Source organism: Galeopterus variegatus, unplaced genomic scaffold (assembly GCF_000696425.1).
Source record: "Galeopterus variegatus unplaced genomic scaffold, G_variegatus-3.0.2 Scaffold1384, whole genome shotgun sequence".
NCBI lineage: Eukaryota > Metazoa > Chordata > Mammalia > Dermoptera > Cynocephalidae > Galeopterus > Galeopterus variegatus.
Window position 1 is genome coordinate 273,522 of NW_007727495.1, and position 12,906 is coordinate 286,427.

Consider the following 12,906-nt stretch of genomic DNA (forward strand, 5'->3'; position numbering starts at 1 on the left):
GCGGGAGCGCTGCCGCGCTCCCAAGCGGCGCACTCTCCAGTGCACCACCGGGCCGGCCCTAAAAGTCTTTTCAGAAGGAGAATGTATATGACTTGCCCAGTGGATATGGAATGTGAGGGGAGGGAGGCAGTCCAATCTGATTCAGATTTCTGTCTCTTTTGGTGGATGGTAATAATTATTAAGCAGGATTATACAGAGGAAGAGCAAGTTTGGAGATGAGGGAAGAGATAAATGTAAGTTCATTGCTGAACATATCGCATTTGGGCTCCTTTCAAATATCCACATAGAGTTGTTAAACAGGTAGTTGGAAATTTGGGTCTGGAAAACAGAAAGGAAAATGAGGCTAGACAGATTTTAATATTTCTAAGTATGGACATGGTAAGGGAAATCTTAAGCTCAGCAAATGAGTCAGTGAGTAGATTTGAACCCAAGCAGCTACTCTAAGAACACTGTGAAACATCTTAGTAAGACAAAATAGGTAATTTAATACGTGAGATGTTTAACTCATGAATTACCTTGTCATCTGGCTGATAATCTGCAATGGTTCCTCTGACATAATGCACCAGCGAGTCGATGAGCCCTTCACACCTTCTCATCACTTTCCTCCCATCAGGACCAGCTGAACTCATGTTTCTATCAGGAAAAACAAACAAAAAACTATAAGTCTTAGGTCATGTATCCAATGTGCCTTTGTGTCAAAGCTTTACTCGATGCTTCTCTCAGATGTTTATGAACTGGCAAATCTGTAAAAATGTGACAGACTTGTCTTCAGGTCAATAATTCACCAACTGCTTAATGGTCATTGAATCTGTACATAACTTCTAAACATATCCATACAACACATAATTGTGTTAATAAATGTCTTCTGTCTACTTCACTCCAAATATTGAGGTTCATGTCTATAGGTTGAACTTGTTATTTACTTAATCTTTTTTTAAAAGTGTAGGTATAAGGGAAATGTTTTGCAACTAAAAGAACAAATGGCGCATTAGACATAGCAATAAACTGGATGTCCAAGTGTCATTCTGCTCCATGTCTTAACTCTAAGTAATACAAAGTTGCTCTGGGCCTCAGTTTCTTCATTTGTAAAGACAGTGGGTTGGACTTTTATTTTGAAGTCTTATAGATATCAATATAAACTGTTATTGACAAATATTAAACCAGATGTTCTAAAATGTGATGATTCTATAATTAAAATGGCAGAGATGTCAGAGAAAACACAGTTTGCAGTGTGTAAGACCAAAGTCAAACACATGACCTATAAATATCTTTGCACTTAGTCTATTTCTAATTTTGCTAAGCCATGACACCTTTCTATAAACAGTAACTAAACCTACAAGTGTAAGTTGCTTCCTTATAGAGAAATGAAGCTTTTCAAATACAGCAAAGTAATGCATTTGGGGATTACACTGCAGATTCAGATCATGTTTATATTCTGGTATTGTGACTATCTTCTTTTGGATTTAAGTTTTTCTTGTTAGCATTAACCATTTAAAAAAACCTTTTACAAAAATGTTACAAAAATGTTAACACCTCAACCAACAAGAATGGCAAAAGAATAGTGTCTTCAGGTTTTTAGAACTTGAGAACCACCCCATTCCCTTTTGCTAACATTAATTGCTAAGAACTATTCATATAAAATATATCAGACCTGTTTCTTTTACTAGTGCGTAGAATATCCAAAATATATTCAAGACCTTTTGTTTATTATGTTTCAGTGTCATTCTGAACATCAAAAAGAACTAACTTCGAGACCGTTCATTGTCTTATTTTCATAATCTTTAAAATAATGTAATTGTACTGAGTGATTTCAAAAAGGCTTTCTGTCCAAAAATACTGCTTTCAATGCATATTTGTCAAAGAAACAAATGTGCCTAGCATTATATCTAGAACTAAAAGAAACACAGGGGAGTACACAATACTGTATCTCTCCCATGGAGATCATGTCTATAGGTTGAATTCTGTGAAACTGACAATACTTGACTATTTTTAACCCACAAAAATGGCAATTTCATGACTCAACCCAATAGTTGAGGAGATAAGACTAACACACTTAAAACTAAGAATATACTAACAATTTAGTGGCTGCTGAATTGATGAAGTGAAATTTTTGATTTTAATGAAATCCCTTTTGTGACTCTTGTCCTCACTTGTCTAACTAAAGATTTGCTTCCTTATTTTATTATTACTGTACCTGAAAAACTTTGACATATTGTCCTTTTTGATTTTAATGAAATCCCTTTTGTGACTCTCGTCCTCACTTGTCCAACTAAAGATTTGCTTCCTTATTTTATTATTACTGTACCTGAAAAACTTTGACATATTGTCCATTAACAAAGATAATGAATGGGCTCATAAACTGGAAATAAAGGCATTTTACTATACTTTTTTCTCAAGAAAGGATAATTTAAACCAAGATCCTTTCTGAGTCCCTTAAGAATCACAGGACTTAGGAGCTTGACAGAAACTGAAAAAGCATCTTTTCTAGTCTCCTTATTTTACACATGAAGAAACCGATACCCAAAGAGTTTAAGTTACTTTTCCTGGTGACAGTAAATTAGCAGTAAAGTCAGGATGACAGAACTGTGAGTTATTCTGTGCCCAGGGTGGCTTCAGAATGGAGCAATCCTCATCTAACATTCCTTCAGTCTGCCATTTGTTTAGCAAATACCTTATGTTCTCAACTACAAGATAATGTTATCATGTTTTAAAGCTTCCCTTTGACCTTTTCAACCTCTGGCTTGGATAAATGGCCAGAGTTTAAAATTGCTTTGACAAATCAAAAGTCTGTCTTTCTCACTAGCTAAGCCTATTATATACTTTACAGATGGATGACTTGGCTTTGTTTAACTTCAGGGTGTTTATTTTGGGTCAGAATGGTCATTTAATTTGGCAGTACTGCCAGTTCACATGTACTAACTGTTGCCTTGTAGTTTGGTATTATCCAGACTCTACTTGCTTGAAATGAAACTTATCAGGGGTTTCTGGCAGTTGATACCTTTGTTGACAGAATGTGATGGAACCCCATGGCTTTAGTACTTGCTCCTGCGTATCAAAAATAGTTCCCACCTTACTCAGCAACCCAGAAATATGAATGATAAGGGTAGAGTATTTTACACCACTACACCCATGTATAGAAGTCATTTGACAGAAAGTAATTTGTTATTGTACCACTCTGAAAATAACTAATAATTGTAGGAATTGATAACCATCTTAAAGTATTTTTTCAACAGCTAATAATTAAATTTATGAGAGTGAGAAAATCAACATGGCCACACTTGAGCAGAACTGACCTTTTTACAAAGTATCTTCTGAATCCTGAGAAATATTTATTACTGTTTCTTATATGTAACCCAATGGAGGTTTAATATGGAAAATATCTCAAAACTGTACTCATAAATAAAATATACCAAAACAATTATCTTATTGAAAAGTAAAAGAGAATGAGCATACAAACATAGTAGTTACTCAAGAAAAACTGATTTTCAGAGGTATCAATAGAATATATTGAAAATGTTTAATTTACTGCCCACGGTTTGAATTTGATTAAATGACGGGTTTATTTCCCCTGGCATAATCTAGCCCAAGTCTGAATAAATAGTAGGTAACTTTAAGGAAATTAAAACTGTATACTGTAGTATACTGACATTTGAAAAGCAAGTCCTTGGATTGGGGGTTGAAGGCTAGTGTCCAGGGCCTCACGAGAGGGGACAAGTGAAGCAGAGCTGAACTGCTCCTCACATCCAGGCAGGACTGTTTGGAGTCTTCATCTCCACTGGGACCAAATGGGAGAACACCAGTTGGACCTATAGCCAGTGTCTGATATGAAGAAGAATTTTTCTAGCAATATGACCTGTAATGGAGGGGAAGAAATAGAATCTGAACCTCTGCATGTCTCTGAAATGGCCACAGAGCTTCACATATTTCGGATGATTCAGGTGTTTTATCTGAAAGCAAATCTGTGACTTGCCTCCAGGACTGCTTATGTCCGACATTCCTAAGTGTCACAAGGAAAAAGAAAAAAAGAAAACAAACACCCTGGCCCTTGCTAGAATTAAAAGGAAGAATGGTATGTCTCTGTTAAGATTAATAACAGTGTGACTAAATCTTAAACTCATATGGTAACCCCCAAAATGAGCAATGTCAAATGATAAAAATAGCTGTAAATTTAGTGTTTGTACTAGATATTATGGTAGGCAATTTACAAATATCATGATCTGTAATTTTCACAAAATTCCTGAAATTAGGTACCTTAGAATTCATTCTGGGAAATTCTGACCTGTGACTCTCATTAAAAATCATAATTAACTGCTTTTAACGGGATTTTTACTGGCCCTTCCACGTAAGGTTGTCTGTGTGTGGCTATGTGTAGGCGTGATGTCAAATATACCCAGTTGACCAGCACTGAAAGGAGTTTGTTACAACATAGAACGTCCAAGCTCAGTGTACATTGTATGGTCAACTGGCCTGGGGAAACAATGAGCTGATAGGAAATGTTTAAAGTAAAAGGCTACCAGGACATGAGAATGGCAGACAACAATAGGGTTGGAGTGCATCTTTTTGGGATGCTTCATCAACGAAATAAGTAATTCTAAGAGGCAGAATATTTTCTTTTTCTTTCTTTTTTTTTTTAAATGGGGCTATTTCTACTTGATAACAGGTGTGGTTTCCTACTAACACACAGTTTATGTGTGCTTGGTATACAAGACCTGGTGGCTATGGGACCAGTCTTAAAGTTCTAATCATTATACTGTGATAGGAATCACCTCAATATATTTTTATTATTATTATTATTTATTTTTATTGATTATATATATTTGTGGAGTACAAAATATCAGTACATGTGTACAATATATGGTGATCAAATCAGGCTAATTAGTATACTCACATTTATAAGACATAGTCTGTCTTTATGACCCTTAAACTAGTTTCTCACCAACCCCAACTCCCTCCCCCTTTCCCACCTCTAATAACCACAGTTCTGTTCTTTCTCTCTCTTTTTTTTTGAAAGATAATCTTTCTTTCTTTCCATTCTTTCTTTATTTTAGCTCCCACTATGAGTGAGGACATATGGTAGTTCTCTTTCTGTGCCTGGCTTATTTCACTTATAATTCACCTCATGGTTTTTAAAACTTGTAGATGAATCTTTGTGTTCACCAACAATTACGATCCTCCCTAATGCTGCGTATTGTAATTTGTGCAGTAGGGCCCCAAATGGTACCAGTCAGACTAGACAGAGTCAGAGTCCATTCCAAGACTGAGTAGGTACTTGATAAGACATTGGTTGATAAGGAAGCATCCTTCTTCCTCTTGTTATTTGAGATTTACGTCTGGGCTTTTCTTTAACTCTCAACTGATACATATCAAACAGTTGGACCTTGTCTGTGATTAACCAAGAGAAGCAGCAGAGGCAGCTTGTGGTTGCTCACAACAAAAGGGAAGCCTCATTTGAACTGGCAGAGGAACAAAAACTCTATGCCAGAAGAAGGGCTTGTCTGTTACTCTGAAGTCAGTATAAGTTCCTGAAGGTATCAGCAAATATCAGACAAATTCAACCATCCAGTCTGCAAACAGGAGCAACATTGGGAGGTAGAACAAGGTTCTACAATCTACACATCTTGTTCCTTTAGGACAAGCATAATTAACTGAACAAAGATATATCAAGAAACTAGAAGGTGGTGGAGGAGAAAAATCTATCCTTAAAAATCCTTTAGCTCTGCTTTCCTGCTTTTCAGGGCCTTGCAAAAGCATTCTGAATAGTCAATTCAGCCAGTAATCATCTGGCTGGTAGGCAACATTCACTTCCTCTTGATTTAGCTGGAATAGGTTGTTTAGGGTAGCGTGCCAAATCCTATTTAAAATCAATTAGAAACAGCAAACTGTAACTTAAAAAATACACATAAGAGCCACTGCAACTTGAATAAGCATTCTTGACACCTAAAGGAGATGTCTGGAATTCCAGAGTAGGATTAATAAAGATGCTCAAGACCTAGAGTAGAATAATATGATGCTCAAACAGTTCGTACCTCCAAGACAGACAGATTTTAAACCACAGGATATGGCAAAGTCATCAATTGCTTTATCCAAATATATCATCCCACTCATTTTTATAATGATGAATTAATACATTTTTAGTAGTAGTTCTAACTATGATGATAGCCCTAACTTTTTGGAAAAAGATTTTCAGTGTCATAAGATATGGTTCATAAAACACCACCTCCAATTTAAGCTACACACAGATATTTTTCTTTAAACATGAAGATGCTTTTAAAAATCTTTGACACAGACATTCTTGGGAACTTCTTTTTCTTTTTTTTTTTTTTTTCCTTTTTGTCTTTTTTCGTGACCGGCAACAGATTGCAACCCTCAGTGTCACGCCTGTACCGGACCGGGACCAGCAACGGGATCGCAACCCTCAGTGTTGCACCCGCACCTCGCTCAGCCAGTGAGCGGCTGGTCTGTATGTGGGATCCGAACCCTTGGCGGGAGCGCTGCTGCGCTCCCAAGCGGCGCACTGTAGCAGTGCACCACCGGGCCAGCCCCTGGAAACTTCTTTTTTTGTCCGAGACTTAATTCAGAAATTAATTGATGCGGAAAGACCAGTAAAAACAGTCCTCTTGCAATAAGTAAAAATGATTCTTTTGTTTTCTTTGCTGATTCTTCTTCCTCCATATTATACCTATGCATGTCTTGTCCAGCAGTCAATATTTATGAACTGATTGATAAGAATAAAGAGTTTATTTAGCAAAGAGGAATGTTACGTAATTTCTGTGAAGTACAACTTTTAACACGGGCCCATCTGGTAAGGACATGAACAGGAAAGTGGAAAATTTGCAAGGAGGTTGGTTGCTTGTAGATGTGCTGCTTGACATCTCCAATGACACACATACTCTTACAAATACTGGGTTCAGGAAGACTAGAGAGGGGTAACCAGGTAAGCACGGACACATTTGTTCTGATTGTTTGATTTCTTTGCTTTAATAACTTAAGAATTGTTGAGAGATTTCAAAATAATGACCTAAAATCCCTGAGGTTTAGTTTATAACACAATCATTTTTAAAAATCAAGATCTTATATACCCATATAAATACCACTTATTCCTTTTAAACTTAATTATAGAGAAATTTACAAAGTAATTCAATTTATTAAGGCACACATTTGTTTGTATGTCTAAAATGACCAACATAAAATGTGGTTACAACTGATAGTGTAACATTATTAAAACACTGCTAACTCCATTATTTATGGACTTCACATTGCTTATGTCTACACATCAAAAGTGAAGAGTTTAAATAATTAGACAAAGAACAGGTTGAAGTTGATGATTCAATTGTCTATTTCTGGAAAAGTCACTCTCTGAGTTGAACTATCTGGATATTTCTATGCAGTTTCCATTTTGTTTACACTGTCTCATCTAACATTACTCTTCTAGTTTTATGGTAAATTATTTTTCAGAAGTAACTGTATTTAAATTATGGTTTTAAAAAGTAAGTTCTGGGGCCGAGCCCGTGGCGCACTCGGGAGAGTGTGGCGCTGGGGGCGCGGCGGCGCTCCCGCCCCAGGTTCGGATCCCATATAGGGATGACCGGTGTGCTCACAGCGCTCACTGGCTGAGTGCGGTGCGGCTGGTCTCAAAAAGGACAAAAAAAAAAAAAAAAAGTAAATTAATCAGCATGTTAAATAATGTATATGCTATTGAACTTATTATGATAACAAACTGTATAGTTTTCTTTAGAAGTAGACAAACTGTATTTATCATTCTTGTACATTTTTAAAAATTTTTCTGTATTATAGCCAACATTATCTTAATTCTTTATATTACTTACCATCCTTAAGAAAAATTATCTACTTATTTTACTGGGCAAAAGAATATTTGATAATCAAGGAAATTAGATCCTCATTTAATTATCTTCTTAATTTTCTGGGATTATGCACAGGGCTAGACCAAATAAGGACCAACTAAGTCCTTTTCTGTCATCAGTATTCAGAATAAGAGATGGAGGAGCAAAGGTAACTAGAATAAAACTGCAAAATTAAGGAAATGTAGATGCAGTAAATTTTTAAAGTTTGCTATCCAATTAAATTCAGTATATTTTTGTACATTGTGTGTGCATGTGCATGCATGCATGGGTGCTAGAAAAGATAGATGTAACTGAATATACTGAAAATTTACATGGAGAGGTTCTTTTTCCAGAGAGTGGCTGGTATTGATATTCCATGAAACCTTGCCTTTAACCTTGTGGCTAATTAGGAACAAGACTGATGGTTATAACCTTTCTTTCTAAAGTATAGTTTTCTTCCTCTGATCATTTTCATCCCCAGCTAGATTTACAGTCATAAGTGACAATAAAAGTTTCTTTTATGGCTATAAATTTTAGTACATAAAAAGATATTACACATTCATCAGACCACATTTACTATCCCATGACATGCAGGAAAAAGTGAAGTTATTGGTAGGAGAAATGTATTACCAATTGCCTTTCCACTTTAACCAGCATATGTAGACATAAAATATAATTAAGAAAATGGAATATGTTTTATAATGAGCTATAGTAATGTGCTGTCATTTTATCCTATCATCCTAAACAAAATGACAAATTTTGGAGTGACCCTCACAATGCAAAACAATTAGATTGTGTCAATAAGACTAAAGTGACAAGTTTCATAAGCCTTTCTCATAAGTAAATGGTTAAACTATAGTAACTCAGGAAAATGACTTTTCAGGGCTTTATGAATTCATGCTTTTAATATGACTATATTTTTAAATGATGGAGATGAACTAGTCATAGAATGATGAGCTACAGACTGAGGGAGACATTCAAACACCTACTCATCTCTAAACAGATCCTTAAGTGTGACTTTCTGCAGAAAATTTTCCCAACCTGCCAAGGCAAAGTAGTTGAGCAACTCAGTGCCTCTGTAACAGTCTATTCATACCTCTTTTACACTTCTCATTAAAGGTATAATCATTATCTCTTCAGGTGCCTATCTCCACTAAACCCAGAGCACCTCCAGGACAAAGACAGGTCCCATGCCCCTTTGAAATTTCAGAGATGTAAACAGTGCTTTGGAGATAGCAGGCAATCAACAAGTACTCAAGGAATAATAATAGGGTTGGATAAAAGCAAGAATTAAGGCAGACTAGTGGTAAAAGTCCAAGAAGCCTGGACTAGTTGCCATTCTCAAGTTTTTGATAACTAGTTCTATAATTGTGGAAGAGTCTCTGGCACTTATTTTTTTCACCTGAAGAATGAGACTGCAGACAGGCTGCCTAGATGTATTAGTGTTTGGCCCAAAGTGTTTTCCAAAACTTTGAATCTCACTGCTCATGGGGAAAACATTTTTGCCATTCCCTAGTCTGACAGAGCCCTGACATTCTCCATGGTCTTACATCTGCCCACTTAAGTGCCTGCCTGACCCCTGAAGGAATTTTAATTTATCACCTTTAAGTTGCTTCCACCTCTTGTCCTTTAAGAGAAGAAAGAAGGATGGGGGAGGAGGTGGGAAGAAAGAAAAGAAAGAAGGAAAGAAAGACAGAGGAGGAAAGAAGCTGTAAGAATGATATTGAAGAATAAATAAGTAGTGATAAATCACTGGCAGAAACTTCAAACTTACCCCTAGTAATAACCATTGGTCTTATGTATGCTATATCCAAAGGTCTTCCAATCAATGATGTGGAACATACAGATTAAAGAGCCAAGTCACACCAATTTCCAAGGAAATGATACTATGAACCATAGCATGAATTATGCTATATCCAAAGGTCTTCCAATCAATGATGTGGAACATTCAGATTAAAGAGCCAAGTCACACCAATTTCCAAGGAAATGATACTATGAACCATAGCATGAATTCATACCAAATCAAAAAGACGTTTACAATGGGTGTGTGGGTGTGTGTAGGGGTAGGTATTGCTTTTTGGTAAATTATAATTTTATGGCTATCAAATAAATCTTTTGGATTTTGAGATATTTGGAAGTGTATCCTACTAATTGCAATAAAGTATCAAATATTTTAAGTAAGTTACACTTCTTACTCGAAGTAAATAAAGACAATTTCGAAAAAAAGAATAGGATATTTTATTCTCCACTCAAAAAACAAAATAAAAACTAAAAGACAAAAACAAAGTGCCAAAGTTTTGTAACACCTTCCAAGAAAACAAACAAATTGTTTCTCCTTTGAAAAGGGATGTTTGTGGGGAAATATGCCTCTACCCCTGTTAACCATGTTTTGATGTTAAAGTAATAAACTAATGGAAATCTAGTGATAGGGGTGTACTGGTAAGTATTTAATTATTAGTTTTCAGAGGGTGGGGGTGCAGGAAGATCTACGATTTGCAGCATTTGCTAATTTTTTAGTGAAAATACTCCCATTATGGGTGGTTTAAAGCTACCAACACGATGTCACTGAATATGGAGTTATTAAGAGAGATCACTAATCATTCTCATGTGCTCACTACAGCACACATTGAAGTGTACTTCTTTTTCTCTCCTAACTTAGATTTTACTACTCATCCTGCACGTGTGATATTATTTAAGAAAAAAATTGAAATTTGCACGAGCCCATTGTTACTCTCATTGCAAAATTTGTATTACCTTTTAGTGAGTGACTTTAATCATGAAAAGTATGTAATTACAAAAGAACCTAAAGAAAGCATCAAAGCCCATGGTAAATGCTGCTGTAGGCAGATGCTAATCCTGTAGACAAATGATCTGATACTTGACAAATATGGTATATACCTGACAGTATTAGTCTTTTTGAAGGATAAACTGTGCATGCTCTCCTACATGAATGTGATCTCACAGAACTGGAGCCACTGCCACAAGTTCGTTAACAAAACAAACATTTTACCTGCAGTGTAGATTCACTCAGTACCATTGCTATATGCAGACTAGAGATGATCTCAATGCCAAGTCTAATAAAGAGAGAAAGTCACTGGAGTATGCAGAAGATTTTCTCCAAAGTAGATTAAAGGAATTTACTACAGTAATTTAAGTCAAAACAACGCCAAAAATACTACTAATGTTGCCAATTCAGTTTATTGTTGGCTCTGAACCCACTGAAGGAGAGAATACTTCAAATGGATTTGTAGCAATTAAGATATTTACTAACATTTATGATCTTTTTATGCAACTAGGATTGGCTTTTACTAGTACCAGTCAATACCTGTTTTAAAATCTTTCTAGAGTAAGGTGGGGACCGCAAACACTGTTTAAAATGGTGTCATTCTGACTGTAGTGTATTCAGCTATTACAGGTCTGGAAAATGTGTGCCAACTAGGACACTGCTTCACCCAAACCACGGGTGCATTTCCACTCCTTGTCCATAGGGGGAAACTACAGGAAGAGATTTATAACTGACATCCACACCTTTAGATTTTCACCTTCTCAGTACACCTTTCCTGTTGATACTATAACTATTTTTCTTCATACAAAACTTACCATATCTCTGTCCTCCACACTAGCTAATTTTGCTTATACAAGATAAAAACTAACTCCTTAACACGACCCTCAAGGGCCCCACAATCTGGCTGTTGCCCATTTCTAACTTCGGTTTGATTACTTTTTACCACAAACTCCATACTCATGCCAGACTTCATTATTCACCTAATTCACCATGTACTTTCATTTGCTCAGTCATTTATTCATTTATTCATTCACTTAAATACTTTACGGTTACTTTCTATCAGGCAGAAACTTTGCCAGGTGTTAAAGATTAAAGATTAAAAAAAACAAAAACAAAACAAAAAATCCCCCACAGGCTTAGCTTTCAAGGAGTTCACAGTCTAGTAGAAAAGGTATATAAATAACTCATCATGAAACAGTAATGCGATAAAATCTACAACACTGATGACATGCTTATAAATTCCTGTTTGAACCCTTACGAACAAGCAATGGCTTTCGCTGGGAAGCTGGAAAATGTTTTACAGAAAAGGTGAACTTTATCTTTGATGTTAAATGATTAAGAGATTGAGTACTCAATAGGCAGGTAATAGGAGCAAACGAAATTAAATAAAGCCTTGACTCTACGAAAGTACCCATGACATCTAGGGAAAAGCAAGCCCTTTGGTGGGTATAAAGTTATTTTCCTGGGAGAAAAAGGTGGTAAAGTAGGTTATGGATAGACTGAAAAAGGTTGTATATGCTGTAATGGACCAAGGTGTCTTCCATTTTTGTCTTGTTTGCTAAGTAAGCATTTCCATTCCTCTTGTAATAGTAACACACCTTGCCATCCTTGCTATAATGCAGGTATCTGATCCAGGCTTGGCCAATCTGGGCAACATTGGCTCAAATGATGAGCACATTTCTAAAGCAGGGCCAGGAATAAACCTTCCCTATGATTGGCACAGTCATTTAAAGAAAGAAGTGCGTTTTTTCTGCCGTATGGGTTGCAAGGGCCACCTGTGATCAAGTTATCTGATCAATAGAGAAGACTTGTTTGCATTTGCAGAGAATGAGCCCATGATGCAAAAAGAAGAAAAGCAAAGTGAGATGAGATACAGATAGAAAACGACTGAGCCTCAGGGATGCTGAATTTCTGTCCCAGTCTTCGAGGCCAAAGTTCCTGGTATACTTCATTCACTTCCATAAGTGACCATCGACATCTCAGCCACATAAGCCAATGAATTACTACGTGGTGTCAGTGAGCTTGAGTTTGGTTTCTGCTATTTTTGATGGAAAAAGCCCTGACGGAAACATCTGCCATATTAAGAACTGTGTTTTACATGGTAAAAGCAGTTCCAGATGGATTCGAGGGAAACCATTTAGGAACTTTTTATGCCTTTCAAGAATGTGGTCCTGTATCTTTAGAGAATTTCTGACTACTGAAATAGTCCAGTAAGGCCCAGCTCACTGGGTATCTCTTCTCTAGTTAGTGCCTTTCTGGTCTCACCTGGCATGAACGATC

The 12,906-nt window shown here is 36.3% G+C and overlaps 1 protein-coding gene across 1 annotated transcript in view; it reads right to left on the reverse strand.

Annotated features, from left to right (window-relative positions):
• The window catches only part of PKP2 (plakophilin 2), an 80,153-nt gene that overhangs the window by 17,099 nt on the left and 50,148 nt on the right, over window positions 1–12,906 (reverse strand). Inside the window, exon 7 of the mRNA XM_008576652.1 lies at window positions 516–633. Within this exon, the coding sequence (XP_008574874.1) occupies window positions 516–633 (118 nt within the window). The remainder of the gene's footprint in view (window positions 1–515; window positions 634–12,906) is intronic.